The 16675-nt window shown below is 43.6% G+C and overlaps 1 protein-coding gene across 1 annotated transcript in view; it reads right to left on the bottom strand.

Annotated features, from left to right (window-relative positions):
• The window catches only part of LOC137351384 (mucin-16-like), a 59358-nt gene extending 51932 nt beyond the window's left edge, over nucleotides 1-7426 (bottom strand). Inside the window, exons 1-2 of the mRNA XM_068015826.1 lie at nucleotides 7378-7426; nucleotides 7222-7289 (exon numbers count right to left, since the gene is read on the bottom strand). Of these exons, the coding sequence (XP_067871927.1) occupies nucleotides 7222-7262 (41 nt within the window). The 5' untranslated portion in view covers nucleotides 7263-7289; nucleotides 7378-7426. The remainder of the gene's footprint in view (nucleotides 1-7221; nucleotides 7290-7377) is intronic.
• Nucleotides 7427-16675: the final 9249 nt, after the last annotated feature.

Genomic DNA, 16675 nt, shown 5'->3' with positions numbered 1-16675 from the left:
TGCCTGCAATGATGCCAGTCAGAAAGAACACACACTTGGGTTTGCAGCTCTCGCTGGCTTCTCACAAGTGCAGGGCATCATTGACTGCATGCATATGACAGTTAAGGCACTCCTGGATCACCCAGGAGAACTCATTAACCACAAGTGTTTCCATCTATGTGTAGATGGTTTGCAACCACAAAAAAGATCCTTATGAAGCTGTGTGCAGGATTCCCTGGCAGTTGCCATTATGGTTTTGTCCCTTGGCAGTCCATTCTCCCTGATCTCTTTGCACCTCAAAGCAAAGTTATCAGAAGCTGCTTGGTGGCAAGGAATACCCACTTAAAATTTGACTGATGACACCTCCCAGAAACCTGAGTAATGAAGCCAGGAGCAATGCAATGAATATATAGCCACCAAATGTGTCATCGAACAAGCCATAAGCATGCTGAAGAAGCATTTCAGGTGCCTGGACAGATCTGGAAGAACCCCTCATTATGCGCTTTGCAAAGCATTGTGCAGCAGCAATATTTTGAGCTGCAGGAGGAACGAGGCACAGAGCACCGAATGTCTTTGGTTGATTCTGAGGAGGAGTAAGAGGAAGAAGAGGAGATGGAGGTTGATGCACCATCAATGGTGCACATCGTTGTATGGGAGGCCATCGTTATTGCCAGTTTAACTTAGTTTACACCAATGCAACCATCGTACAGCCACATGTAAAAAGCACCTTTTCCCCTCCAACCCCACCTCGCCTTAATTCCATTAACACAACGCAGTTCTGCAAACAATTAAGCATCCTTTCACAAGCCTCCATGGCTTGATGCCAATTGATGTTTTCCCATTCATCATCACACAATTGAAATGGCTACCTGCCAGCCAGCAAACAAGAAAGGGCAAGATGGAAAAGTGGTGCATAGGAATAATATTTATGTGGTTCAAAGATCCAACACAGCACAGTGGCGCAGTGGTTAGCACCGCAGCCTCACAGCTCCAGCGACCCGGGTTCAATTCTGGGTACTGCCTGTGTGGAGTTTGCAAGTTCTCCCTGTGTCTGCGTGGGTTTCCTCCGGGTGCTCCGGTTTCCTCCCACAGCCAAAAGACTTGCAGGTTGATAGGTAAATTGGCCATTATAAATTGCCCCTAGTATAGGTAGGTGGTAGGGGAATATAGGGACAGGTGAGGATGTGGTAGGAATATGGGATTAGTGTAGGATTAGTATAAATGGGTGGTTAATGGTCGGCACAGACTCGGTGGGCCGAAGGGCCTGTTTCAGTGCTGTAGCTCTAAAAAAAAATCTAACAGTGTGTAACACACCCATATGCATACTCTTGTGCAACTACAAATCTTTTCCTTTTCTTAGCACTTCTACTTGGTGCAACCCCTATGGCATCAACAAAAGTTGAGGCAGGCTGTTCAGATCCCTGCTCTGACTGTTGAATTGTTCTTGGCTGAAGTCTTTTGGATTTTGGAGCCCATGAGAGCCCCGTTAAAAACTGATCCACCTGCAATTGTGCAGGGGCAGACTTAGCAACTGGGGCACCAGGCGTAGGGCTGGATTTTGAGAGCCGAGGTGGGCGAAAAGAATGGAGGCCTGTGCCACAGAGCCACTGCGATCTCCCATGTGGCGGCTCATTTAAATAGCCAGGGCACCCCCCCCACAATTGTGTGGAGGAGACGCACTGTCCGATTCCGGCAATGGCGTCAGCTGGTGCCCTTTTTAAAGGGCAGCCAGCCCTGCCGGCAAATATAAAATTTTTAAAGATATCCCCCTCACCAAAATTTATCAAGTGAAATTCTAACGCCCCTTTCCCACTCCCCCAATAATAATTACATTAACTATTTTCCCTTTCCCCCCAAAAAAATACTTACCTTTTAAATCTGACCTTTCCCCCCCTCCAGACTACGCAAGGTTTAAAGTTCATCCCTTCGCATCATCCCCTACACTTATTACATTTATTTGACCCTGTCCCCCCCCCCCCACCCCGCACTGAAAACCTTAATTCCTCGCCCCTCCCCACCAGTGTCACGGCTGCTTTACCCACATGGGGAATTGAAGGTGCGGGAGTGACAGCCGCCGCACTGAAGATCGAGGCAGGCCCGGAAGATTGAGGGTAAGTACACTTAAATGTATGCATTTTACTGATTTAATTATTGAAATTGAGGTCCTGTCACCCAGGGGAGATTAGGTCGGGCCCTCCTGACATCGGGCTCCGTGGCGGTCCTCTGTCAGAATGATCTTCCAAACCCCCTGCCATGGAGCCTGACGTCAGGGGCCTGGTTAAATCCAGCCCAATGGGCTGAATTTAGTGTGACTATTTGGAGCAGGAATGGAGGCGTGAGGGAACAGAGAATCTCGTCGGAAGCATCTACCCGGAAATCCAGTGTCGTGACGTCATTCCAAATTTAGTCAGTGGCAGGAACGCACCAAGGCCGCATCGCTGCTCTGACACGATGGGAGTGCAATTTAAATTGTAGAACACTTACTTTTAATGTATTAGCATTCAATTTATCATGATTCAATTGGGAGGTTTGGGATTAAGTGGACAACGGGCAGCCCTCACGTGCCTTCAAATTCTCGACTGTTGAAAGCTGACAGCACTGAGGTGGGGCCTCAGTGCCGCGACAAATAGGCAGCTGTGACCAGCACTGCCTAGAGCAAGGGGGAGCGGAATTCATTATTGGCTTGCAAAGCTCTGTGCTCTCCAAGCCGGGGGGTCGTGGTTTTGGGTGCTCTGCGAGAGGCAGGTCGTAGTCTCGGGGGGAAGTGCCAACTGAGCAGGATCTCGGGTGGGATTGCCAGCTGAACAGGTTCTCGGGTGGTCTGCAACTGGGGGCTTGGGTTTGGGTGGCTGTATCGGGAAACCATACTGTTGGGTGAGATATTTAGCTGCACATATGGCTGGATGAGAGGGTCAGCTATCATCAAGGGAGGGCACTGAGGGCCATCAGGATGTCTGCCGGGAGAAGTAGCAAAGGCACAGCTGCCAAGACAGGATTGACTCTGCACCGACAACATTCTGGGTGTCCACTCTTCACCTGGCATGAGTCTCATACACCCGATCTTTTTGGACCACCGTGGCGTGATGCGGTGCCTCAGATGGAGGGAGGGCCAGGAAGCAACTGCGCCTGCCTGTGAAGCTCCAGCAGCAGCAGGTGGCAATGCCAAGAAGGGCCCATCTGTGCCAGTAGGTGTACCAGACTCAAATCAGCTACCTCCAAATGTCTGAGCACCATTGTTAACAAAGACCACGACCCTCCAAGGAGGCTGTCATCAATTTATGCACCATACTACAGGATGATTTGTGACCTCTGGGATTTAGGGGTCATCCTATGCCAGTGACCCTGAAGATCACAGTGGCACTAAACTTTTATGTGTCTGGATCGTTCCAAGGATCCACCAGGGACATATGTGGGGCTTCCTAGGCAGCATCCCACCGCTGCATCAAGGAGGTGACCAATGCAACTATGTGCGCTACTGCATCGTCGCTGACAGTCAGGCTGAAAGGGCTATTGGATTTGGGGCCATTGCTGAATTCCGCCGGGTGCAAGGTGTGGTGGATTGCATACATGTGGTCATAAAGGCTCCAATGGACCAGCCAGCTGCCTTCATCAACAGGAAGGGCTTCCATTCAATGAACAATCAACTGTTGCCTGTGAGGAAACCTCGCAATGCAGCAGAGGAGAAATGCAACATTTGTCACTGCTCCACCCGAGCAACCACCAAGCAGGCCATTGGGCTGCTGAAGATGAGATTCCGTTGCCTAGATTAATCCGGTGGAACTGTGCAGTATGCCTCAGCGAGAGTTTCACATATTGTGATGCTCTGTGGAATCTAGCACTGCAGAGGGGGGAAGGCCTTGCATGATGATAACATGACTGAACGACACTCCTGCACTGATGAGGAGGATACAGGCTCACTCAAGCAGCTCTGGATGTTGAAGCCCTTGCACCTGAGGCCAGGCAGATTGAGCAACAGGTCAAGGAGGCAAGAGACAATCTCATATTGCACACTTCCAACCACCCTGATGCCGTCTATTGTCTCCTTTCTATTTGTGTTCCATGCCTAGCACCCAGCTGCACCACGCGCTATGGCCCATGGGAGATCCTATTCAAATGAGGGCTGTACCTACATTTGCATTCCACTAAGGGGGAAGGGGGAAGTCAGGAGCTCACAATGAATGCATGTTAAAATAATCACTTTTATACAATGAAAGTTAATTGCCAGAACAAAAGAACTTTATATGATGCAGCACATGTCAAATTTCAAACATCTGTGAACCCCCAAATGTCTCTAGGTGGTTTTCTTTATACGTTTATGAGTGCTTCTACCAGGTGTGAACCCAACACTAACAACTGGGCTGGAGGCAGACTGCTCATCAGGCTGCCCTTGGCTGGTGAGGACTTCTGCGGACATCCTTTGGCTGCCTGAGGTCTGGAGAGCCCCGGCTGCCTGAGGGTTTCCTGCACTGTTGCAGGACTCTCTTCAGGCACGTGGTTGCTGGAGCTCAGCTCATTGGCGGAGGGGCTGACGAGCCATTGTCCACACTCGGAGCACCTTGAGGGGAGCTTGCTGTGGAGGTCAGCCTCTCCTTCTCCCTTTCAAGACTCATTTGAACCTCCCTGGTCACCAGAAAGGGACGAGAAGTTGGAGAAGACTCCAGGCACCTCAACCTTCTCTTGCCTTGCCACTGCTGAGTTCAGCTCATGGCCAAGGCAATGGTGTCTGTCGCATTTGTGGGATCTGGCTCTCCATGAAGCTCAGGAACCTCTTGATGGAGGAAGCAATGCAATCACATGCCTGATACATAGCAGCACTCATGGCATGGATGGACTCCTCCATTATCCGCTTATGGCTACGCATGGCCTCTGGCATCTCTGCCAGATGTTGCCTTATCTTTCTCTGCAACTCCAGCAAGACATGTGCTGTCAACACCAGAGACTGGTCATCAGCCTGGGGCTCAGCATGGGCTTGGCCACCCACAGTCCTCTGACTGTCAGAGGCCTCGGTTGTCTCAGCCCCAGCCAGCTGCTCGAGCGTGTGTGTGGTGCCCTCACCAGCTTGTGACCCTGGTTCTAAGGCCAGCAGATCCCAGTTGAAAGTATCTGCACAGTAGAGTCATGAGATAGTGCTTCCCCTGACTATGGTTCCTCCTCAGAGGTTAATGGCTGTCCTCCTTCTGCTTGAGTCTCCTGTGGATGCCAACTTGCATGAGAGAAAACAAACATGTGTGGGTTAAGCTGTGCAGATCTCATCATGCCAACCATACATGAAGTGGGTCTCCAGAAGTGAAACATATGTCGATGGAAGCTAATCCTCACTCTCTTGTGCAAAGACTCTAGTCTCTCCATCTGATATGGAGTGACCCTCCAGGGTCCCTGCCAATTCTAATGCCTCTTCCTCTGCTGTGGGGCAAAGCCAAAGATCTGGGATGCCTCTGCAGTCTGGGCTGTCTTCTTCCTGTTATGGGCCCTCTTCTCTTGCAAATGGAAAGAAGGAGATCGTCATACTTCACAGAGAGATCTACATGACAGTTCTGCTACCATCAGCCCCTTGTCCCCTACTGGGGTTTCCCTATACAGCTCATGCTCCTGCCCACTCTCAGGGGTGTTAATGGGGGTGAGCTATGATAGAAGGTGATCTGTAGTTGAGATGCAGCCATGCATCTGTCAGGATGAGGTGATGCCTAACCCCCTCTGCAAGTGCATTTGTGACGCCTCCCTCCCCATGTCCCGCTTCTTTCCTGTGTAACGCAATCTTGAAAAAGGAGAGAGGTATGGAGCAGTCACCTTGACAGAATGAAGGAGGTCATTGACCCTCTTGTGGCACTGTACGTGTGTCCGGAGGATTGGGGGGGTGACCCTATGGCTGCTAACCTCCTCAGCTATTTCCATCCAGGCTTGATTGGTCAGGTGGGAGCTCCACTTCTTGCCATCCCTGGGGAAGAGGACTTACCACCATTCCTTTGCAGCCTGGAAGCGAATCTGGAGGGAGCCATCACAGGGGTCACCCTGGGGGGTCCAGAGTTTCTGCAACACCGGTCTCAGTTGTGAAGAGCTGGCAGCAAATGAGTCCAAGGCAGGAATGCAAGCAGGGCTGGCAGTGCTTTAAATATGGCGCCAGCACCTGCTACAGAGTCATCCAATGCTGTATTCAGCGTCTCGCATCCCGTTCCCCCGCCATGTGATTAGCTGGGCCCCGCACCTCCATTATATAAAGTGGCTGCCCGCTGTGTGAGCATAGTGGGCCAGCTGCCCACATGACTAGATGGAATGGCACCCACTTCCAGGCCTGCTGCCAGGAACCGTGATGGGCTCATTAAATTCACCCCTCGGAATGCCATCTTAAATTGCACAGATAACCCAGAAGTGAGATAATAATGAAATGGCTAAGTTAAAAGGCCACTGACAGACTCAATGCACTTACTTCCAGGTTTCCCACGTACTACTCGGCCACCACCCCCCAACTCATCTCCCAGCAGGTCGGCACATGAAGGTCTAGCCTGAAAATGGCCAGGGAGGTAAATAGCAAAAACAGGTTAACCACTAGAACCCACGACCCAAGGTGGCAAAGCAGCACTGACCTCACTGAGGCTCAATGTGTCAGGCGGCTTTTTCAAAGAAGTAGTAAATGAATTGTGCCTTCTCCTGGAAGAAGATGGCGGCTCAGGAGAAACATCAACATTGTGTGCCATTAACTCCTCTAATGTTGTCATTCAGGCACTTGTAAGGTCCGATAACCTTCAACAACAGAAAATGGCTCGAGGACTATGCAAATGTGTGACCACTGCCAATTAAACTATTCAATATCGTAGCTTCCAGAAACAGTAGAGAGCAAAGATGTACATTCCTGAGAGTTGTTTACAAAAAATGGTAGAAATTGTAACTCCTCCTTTATGTCTGATTATGTGCAAGAATCTGTGACCTTTTGATGTTTTTGCGTCTTTGCTCGGAAAAATCTATCTTTTAAATAATGCAGTAATTTAAATCTCACAGCCCAAAGAGGTTAACTGTTTGGTGAACTAACAGAAAAACATTTCTGCTTATAGGATCTACAGACATCAAACAAAAATAAATTAAACTTAAATAATATCAATGATCTAATCATAGAAACAATAATCAGAATTCTGTAGAATAACTAGAAGCTTTTACCATTTTAACATTTATGCAATATGAAATAGTATACTAAACTTTAAAACAATCTTGAAACAAATACTGCTGAGGTTTAATGTTAACATTCTTTACCTGAAAGAGCGAACTCTGCAGCTTGAGAATGTTCTGTTCATATTGCTGTTCGCAAAGAGCTTGTTCAACTGAAGCAAAGGAACAGTCAGAGTTCAGAGACAAATGTAATATAATTAATTAAAATGCATATTTGGAATAGTAAGGTTGTCAACTGACCTGGTAAGTAATAACAAATGATGCAGATTTGTACAGTACAGAACTGGAATCGTGTAGATTTGGTGTCAGGACCAGGTTAGTAATAATGAAGGTCACATTAAAATCAAAGGGCTTTGTTTGCAGGTTTGGACTTGTCACAGTTGGTGATATTGCTATCAAGAAACAAGAGAAAGCATTAAATTGAGAATAAAACATCCCTATGACTGCATCATTTGTATTAAAGACAGTGGTGACAAAATAAACCAAGAGCACAGAAATCACAGCAGAATATTTAAGGCTGAACTTTATAAGGTTTGGTGAGACCTTTCACTCAAAGGGCTAATGAACAACATTTTCTATCCTGTATACAATTGGATGCAAACTGCCCTATCCAGTCATCATGCAGGAATTTGCTTATTTATGTATGAAATAGTCCTGATTTTATTAAGTGTCTTACTGACTTGGAGTCTTCTGCCTAATTTAATTTTGGGCAGCAGGTCGAATTCCAAATACTAACTGCTGCTCCTGTTCCATTTATTCACAGCTTAACTATCAGTCTATTGATCTACCTTTTGAGAAGGTAACTAAAGCAATAGATAAGGGCGTGTCTACGGATTTTATTTACATGGACTTCCAGAAGGATTTTATTCAGGTTCCAAACAAGGGCTATTAACAAAAATAAGAGCGCATGAAATTAGAGGTAACTTATTGACATGGATAGGCAATTGGTTACGAGATGGGAGACTGAGTAGGGATAGTGGGTATGTATTCATTTTGACAAGATGTGATTAGTGGTGTCCCCCAAGCATGTGCTGATGCTTCAGCTCTTCAGTATATTTATGAATGACTTTGACGAAGGACTCAAGAGTCATATATTCAGGTTTGTTGATGACACCAAGTGAGGTGGCACTGTAAATAGTGTAGATGTGAGCAGGAAGTTGCACAAGGATATGGATAGATTAAGTGAATGGGTAAAATTGTGACAGATGGAGTTCAGTGTGGGAAGTGTGAGGTCATGCATTTTGGACCTAAGAAAGATAAATCACAGTATTTTTTAAATGGTTAGAAACTAGGAATTGTGCAGGAGCAGAAAGATTTAGAGCACTGTGTCACTAAAACTGATAGACAGGTACAAAAGATAATTTAAAAGGCTAGTGGAATATTGGCTTTTATCTCAAGGGGGCTGGAATACAAAGCAGTAGAATTTATGGAACAGTTAAGCTCTGGTAAGACCCCATCGAGAGTGTGAAGTTCTGGACATTCTAAGATTTGATCAAGTGTCACAGATTACCCAAAAAGGGTGGGGTCGAGGAGTCACAAAAATGTAAAGCAGCTTGCTAAGGGCAGCAGTTCGAATATAACACATAATCAGAGTAGACATAGCAAACATACAACCCATGACAGGTGAGAAAGTTTACCGATGCTGGACTGGACGGACAGAACGGTATGTTCTGTGCTGCCTGTCATAACAATCTCTTCCATGCCTTTGGGCTGATCAGCGTGTTAAACCAAAGCTAGCATGGACCCATCCTAAAGAGTCTCCTCCCTTTGTCTCTGTTATTCCCTTGTCCGGTGCCCCTTTATATACCTTAATTTTGGGGGTTAGTGCTGAGATCATCTTTGCTTATCACTTGTATATATTGCTACTTTCTTCCAGACAGTTTGTTTTTGATATGTGTACATCTCCTAACTTCTTATCAGATCTAGCTAAGCTTTCACAAAGGTCTGTACCTAACCTATGTCCTTGGTCAGATGAAAAGAGCTTATTCATGTCAGAAGAAACAATCTGCTGGGAAACATTTAGCCAGAGAGAGAGGAAGAGAGAGAGAGACAGAGCTCTTTTAAAGTATTCAATTAATTTCTGAAAATTTTGTGAAGCCATTCGACAACTATTTCGTAAAGCATCACATTGCAGAAAGGATGAGCTGGATTTTACCAAGCCCACGACGTTGGGCTCTGTGGCGGGCGGGAGATGCAGAAGATGGTTCCGTCAGAAGCCTGCACGGAGGCCGACACCGGGAAGCCCGGCCCGATCCTCCTGGCAGCGGTGAGACTCCATGGTGGCCCCTGCCCCGCTCCCACTGCTGGGAAACGGGACCTCAATTTCAATATTTTAATCAATGACATGAACAAATTTAAATGAACTTACCTGCAACCTTCCGGCCCGCTGCGATCCTCAGTGCGGCAGCCGGCGCTCCCATGCCTTCAATTCCCTGTCTGGGGAAAGCTGGCATGACTTTGGTGGGGAGGGGGGAGGTGTTAAGATTTCCAGTGTTGGTGGGGGGAACGGGGTCAAATAAATGTAATGAGTGTAGGGGATGGTGGGAAAGGGTGAACTTTAAACTCTTGCAGTCTGTGAGGGGCAAGATCATCTTGAAAAGATATGTGTTTTTGGGGGGGGAAGGGCAAATACCAAATGCAATTTTTATTGGGGGGTTGGAAAAGGACATTACAATTTTACTTTGCAAATTTTGGTGGGGGAGGGGGGTTCACTTTAAAAATTCAAATTCAGGCAGCTGACGCCATTACCGGTGACAGACAGCCCACCCCCTCCACATGATTGGGGGGAGTGGGGCAGGGGGCGAGCTGCCCCGGCTATTCAAGTGAGCTACCGTGCGGGAGATCGCATTGGCTCTTTGGCATTTTTTGAGCCCGCGGCCGAGAGCGGTGGCGGACTCTTAAAATCCAGCCCGATATATTGGCCTTGAAGGTGGTGCAGCACAGGTTCAACAGAATAATACAGGGGCTAAAAGGGTTAAATTATAAGGACAACTTGCATTGACTAGGTTAGTATTACCTTGAGTTTACAAGATTAAGGAGTGATCTAATTGAGGTGCTTAAGATGAATGAAGGATTTGTCGGGTAGATAGAAGAAAACTATTTCCTCTGATGGGTGAGTTCAGAACCAGGAGGCATAACCTTAAACTTGGAGCTCGGCAGTTCAAGGGTAATATCAGGAATTCTCCTCCATAAAGCTGTTGAGGAGAGGTCATTTGAAAATTTGAAAAATTAGATTGATAGGTTCATGTTAGGTGAGGGCATTGAGGATTACAGAATGAAGGAAGGTAGGTGAAGATAAGACACAGATCAGCCATAATCTGATGGAATGGCGGAACAGGCTTGAGGGGCTGAATGGCCTTCTCCTGTTCCTATGTTCCTCACAGCACATAGCACAGACAAATTCTCTGGTTAAACATTCTCAATTCTAACATTTAACTAAATGGTCGAACAGAAATTAAAATGATGCAACAGTTCTAACTGGGAAACATTACAACCACAATAAGTTGGATGTATTGGTAATATAACAACAGAGATTAGTATAAATTTTGTTTTGTTACCCACTGTAATAAAAGAAAACTGTAAAGAAAAAGATAAACAGAAACCATACTCACTGGGTGAAGGAGCTGTTTCATGGTAACCTGAAAAATCAATGGTATGTGTTTTCTATGAAATGAATCCAGTGGAAAGTCATCATTAAAGAGTGAAATTCAGGGCTTTGGTTCTTCTCAATTTGAACCGATTAACACATTCACGTGATAGAATAAAATTTAAAAGCTCAAAACATCTAATTTAAATGCTAAATACCATTTATGTAGAGGCTGTTATTGTCCAGTGAATATGTTCCCAAGGTGGAGATGCTCTTCGTGTTGTCTCTGAACTCATGGTACACAGTAACTTTATTAATCTCCTGAGCAGCAGAATCATTTTTGAAAGTGCAGATTGCATACACACTGGTGTCATCAATATTTGCTGGGCTGTAAAATAAATGGACGTGCAGCTAAGTGAATCAGAAATGAAATTCTGGTTAGAGCCATAATGAAGACAAATGTAGGTCTCTTACAGTCAGAAACAGGGGAATTTATTATGGGGAACAAAGAAATGGCGGACAAACTAAATGCATACTTTGGTTCTGTTTTCACAAAGGAGGACACAAATATCATAGCAGAATATAAAGAAAATAAAAAAATGTTGGGGAACACAGGGCTTAGTGAGCGAGAGGAACTGAAGGAAATCAGTATGAGTAGAGAAATGGTGTTGGGGAAATTGATGGGATTGAAGGCCGATAAATCCCTGGGGCCTGATGGTATGCATCCCAGAGTACTTAAGGAAGTGGCCCTAGAAATAGTTGATGCATTGGTGGTATTCTTCCAAAATCCTATGGACTCTGGAACAGTTCCGACAGATTGGAGGGTAGCTAATGTAACTCCACTATTTAAAAAGGGAGGTAGAGAGAAAGCAGAGAATTGTAGACCAGTCAGCCTGACGCCGGTAGTGGGGAAAATTCTAGAGTCCATTATCAAAGATTTTATAGCAGAGCACTTGGAGAACAGTGGTAGAATCGGGCAGAGTCAACATGGATTTACGAAAGGGAAATCATGTTTGACAAATCTACTAGAATTCTTCGAGGATGTAATGAGTAGAGTTGATGATGGTGAGCCAGTGGATGTGGTTAATTTGGACTTTCAGAAGGCTTTCGACAAATCCCACATAAGAGATTAGCGTGTAAAATTAAAGCGCATGGGATTGGGGTTAGTGTATTGCGATGGATAGAAAATTGGTTGGCAGACAGGAAACAGAGTAGGGGAAAATGGGTCTTTTTCCGAATGGCAGGCAGTGACTAGTGGGGTACCGCAGGGATCAGTGCTAGGACCCCAGCTACTCACAATATATATTCATGATTTAGATGAGGGAACTAAAAGTAATATCTCCAAATTTGCAGATGACACAAAACTGGGTGGGTGGGTGAGTTGTGAGGAGGATGCAGAGAGGCTTCAGGGTGATTTGGACATGTTGAGTAAGTGGTCTAATGCATGGCAGATGCAGTATAATGTGGATAAATGTGAGGTTATCCATTTTGGTAGCAAAAACAGGAAGGCAGATTATTGTCTGAACGGCTATAAACTGAGAGAGGGGAATATGCAGCGAATCCTGGGTGTTCTCATACACTAGTCGCTGAAGGAAGTCGAAGTCAGAGTGGGAGCGAGATGGAGAATTAAAATGAAAAGCAACCTGAATTGCAGGGTCACACGTGCGGGATGAGCAGACGTGTTCCGCAAAGTGGTCACCCGATCTGCATTTGGTCTTCGCAGTATAAAGGAAACTGTATTGTGAGCAGTGAATACAGTACACTAAATTGAAAGTACTAGTAAATTGCTGTTTTCTCTGCACGGTGCAGGCAAAAGAAGATGGCAATGGGAAACAAAAGATGAATCTAGAGGAGGTGTAAACTTTTAACTTCAGTAGAAACATTGAATGGATAAGCGACCAATGACAGAACACTTTCTTGAATCTGTGTTCAGGAAAATATCTCCTGTCAGTCTATGCTGACACCCCAAACAAATTGACTGGTGAGCTACGGAAATCACTGCTGCTTTTAGCAGCAGGAGTTTTAACAGTCAAATGGAACAAATAGAAAAACAAATTGCACTTGAATAATATGAAAGATTTGAGTACAGAAACAACTACTAGAATTCAATGGTTCAAGAAGGCAGCTCACCACCACCTTCTCAAGGGCAATTAGGAATGGGCAATAAATGCTGGCCGAGCAAGCGACGCCCACATCCCAAAAACTAATAATAAAAAAAATTCTATAGAATAACAGAAAATTTTAACAAAACATAATTTTTCAATAATAAGCATTTTCTTAACCATTTAAATGATTTTGAAACAAACAACATTTAGGTTTTATGTCAACATTCCTTACCTGAAAGAGAGAATTCTGCAACTTGAGAATGTTGTGTTGATATTGCTGTTGGTAAATAAGGTGTTCAACTATGGAGAAGGAATAATCACAGGTTTAGAGAGGAAAATAATGAACATTGATAGATGTATAAAATGTTATAATTGATTTAAACATTAGTTTGTAATTATACGTCATTCTCTAACCTGGTAAGCAATCATCATGGATGCAGATTTGTACAGTGCAGTTGTGGAGTCTTGCAGAGTTGCTGTCAGGGCCAGGTTAGTTACAGTGAAGGTCACATTAAAATCAAGGGGCCTTATTTCTAGGTTTGGGGCTGTGGTCACAATTGGTGATGTTGCTATTAAGAAAAATGAGAAAAGTATTAAATTGAGCATCTCCCTGATTGCACAATTGCATAATTTATATTCGAAAGGGTGGAAGCCTGAAGAATAGGGAAACCACAGCAGAATATTTCCAGATGATGCTGGAATGTTTAGAGGTGAGATCTCTCATTCAATCATCCTTAATTGAACTGTGCGTGCACTCTCTGGCCAATAATTAGCCAAAGAAAAATCCATGTTGGTTGACTGCTCCCAACACAGTGCAGGTTCGAGACCCATATTTGCCACTGCAGTCAGGCACAAAATGGAAAATCCTGCCCATATGATTGGTCTATTAGTATGCCTCACAAAAAGTTGAATGGATCACATGTCATACACAGACTCACAGGTTAAACCTTCAATACATTATTAATTCTAAAGTTTCACGAAATGCACCAACAAAAAAAGAAATTATGCACCAGCTACAAATAGAAAACATTGCATTCCAAATACAGTGGTATTGTTTGACAATATTTCACTAGGTATTAGTATAGAATTTGCTTTGTTGTTACCCTTTTAAAAGAAAGAAATATTAATGGAACAAAGGAACATAAAGAATACTTACTGGGTAAAGGAGTTGAGACATGGTAACCTGAAAAATCAATAGCAGGTGTTTTGTACGAAATGTGCCACGTGGAAAATCATCTTTCGAAAGTGTAATAAAATTCAGGGTTCTTTTTCTAAAATTAGCTAAATTCAATCGAAATAGCATATTCAAACAAATAGAATGGACAGAATATAAACCAAAATGAAAAATACCATTTACGTAGAGGCTGTTTTTGTCCAGTGAATATGTTCCTAAGGTGGAGATGTTCTTTGTGTTGTCTCTGAACTCGTGGTACACAATAACTTTATCAACCTCCTGAGGAGCAGTAGAATCATTTCTGAATGTGCAGATTGCGTAAACACTGGTGTTACCAATATTTGCCAGGCTGTTGAAACAAAGTACGTTAAGGTTGGAAAATAAATAGCATATATTGTTCTGAACAGATTATTTGTCATTGTAATTTGTATTTCTTACCCCACCAATTCTGTATTTAATTCACTGAAGTTGCAATCATCCTCTATACCAGTAATTTAAATAAATCTCAGTCAATCACTATTCTCAAAAGACAGGTTTCAAACACAGGTGCTTGCCTCCATCACTGCATACCAGGGTAAACCAAATGTCCAAATAATGAAACAGAAAAAGGTGAAGCAAACAGTTCTATGGCTAATACTTCAAATGTCATTCTGGTGAACTGAATGATGGTGACTGAAATGTACCAATGTAAAACAAATATAAAACAGCATCATCAGGGAACACACAGCAGTACACAGAACATACAGCCACAGAATATCCTTTTGTGAGTTGTACGTTGAACAGCTAATAGCAATTGTAAACATTTCCACACGGTTCAAGGAATTACAATCTACTCACCCTTCTATAATGTGGTCTTATATTAAGAATTGATGTTGATACAGATTTTCAATATATAGTTGTGAACTATCTCACCTGAAGGAAACAGCTTTACAACTTGAAAACCTTGCATTAATTTTGCTCTTGTTGTACAGGTCAGTGAGCTGCAATAAATACACAATCACAGTGTTTGAGGGAGAATCTCTCAATGACAGTAAGAATACTTGCATTAGTAATTTTCTTTAACCAACATCATACAAACTTATCTGGAAAGTGATCAATTTTCATATGATAGTGTAATATATTGGTTACCTGGTGGGAAATAATATTTGACGCAGAATTGTACAGAAAGGAACTGGAATCTTGTAGATTTTGCGTAAACTGTAAGTTAGTGATAACAAAGGTCACATTGAATTCAATGGGCTTCACTTCGAGGCTTGGAGTTTGTGCTGTGGTCACAGTTGGTGATATCGCTATCAGCAGAGATAAGGAAAATATTAGATTGAGAATACAGCAACCTGTATAAACATCATTTGTACGAGAGCCAAAATACACAACGATCAAGAAAAAATTCCTAATATCAATTTTCCAGGCAAGTGTCAGATGTTTTTGAAATGCTGACGAATATGTGTGCTCATTAGAGAGGCAAATGATTTCTACAGCATCATGTGAGTAGGTACAGAGCATGCAGTTCATAGTAGTTTTGGAATGTATTGCTCCTATGGTGATGAATTAAGCCCTTATTACTGGGTGGCCATATTACCAGTGATATGGAATCTTCAAATTGGGTGGTAGGGCTGGTTCCAAGTACTATCTGCTGTTCTTGTTCTAGTTACATACACCTTTAGTATCAGTGCATTGACATTCCTCACATCAAAGAGACAGGACACAAGAGCACACTCATAACTTTGAGTTGAACCTTCATAGATTCACAATTCCAGCATTTCAACAAATGATTAAATGGGATACATTGCATCTCTAATTATGTGGTGCAATTTGACAATATATAAAGAGGTATCAATAAAGAATTTGCTTTGTTGTTCCCCTTTTAATAGAAAGAAATAGTCATGGAACAAAGGAATATAAAGAATACTTACTGGGTAAAGGAGTTGAGACATGGTAACCTGAAAAATCAACAGCAGGTGTTTTGTATGAAATGTGCCACGTGGAAAATCATCTTTAGAAAGTGTAATAAAATTCAGGGTTCTTTTTCTAAAATTAGCGAAATTCAATCGAAATAGCATATTCAAACAAATAGAATGGACAGTATATAATCCAAAATGAAAAATACCATTTACGTAGAGGCTGTTTTTGTCCAGTGAATATGTTCCTAATGTGGAGATGTTCTTTGTGTTGTCTCTGAACTCGTGGTACACAATAACTTTATTAACCTCCTGAGCAGCAGAATCATTTTTGAAAGTGCAGATTGCATACACACTGGTGTCATCAATATTTGCTGGGCTGTAAAATAAATAGACATACAGCTAAGTAAATCAGAAATGAAATTCTGGTTCGAGCCATAATGAAGACAAATGTAGGTCCCTTACAGTCAGAAACAGGGGAATTTATTATGGGGAATAAAGAAATGGCGGACCAACTACATGCATACTGTGGTTCTGTCTTCACAAAGGAGGACACAAATATCATACCAGAAATGTTGGGGAACACAGGGCTTAGTGAGAGAGAGGAACTGAAGGAAATCAGTATGAGTAGAGAAATGGTGTTGGGGAAATTGATGGGATTGAAGGCCGATAAATCCCTGGGGCCTGATGGTATGCATCCCAGAGTACTTAAGGAAGTGGCCCTAGAAATAGTTGATGCATTGGTGGTCATCTTCCAAAATCCTATGGACTCTGG

The sequence above is a fragment of the Heterodontus francisci genome, chromosome 36 (assembly GCF_036365525.1).
Source record: "Heterodontus francisci isolate sHetFra1 chromosome 36, sHetFra1.hap1, whole genome shotgun sequence".
In the NCBI taxonomy this organism is placed as follows: domain Eukaryota; kingdom Metazoa; phylum Chordata; class Chondrichthyes; order Heterodontiformes; family Heterodontidae; genus Heterodontus; species Heterodontus francisci.
Note: the sequence above shows the minus strand (reverse complement) of the source record. Positions and strands in the feature narration are given on the sequence as shown.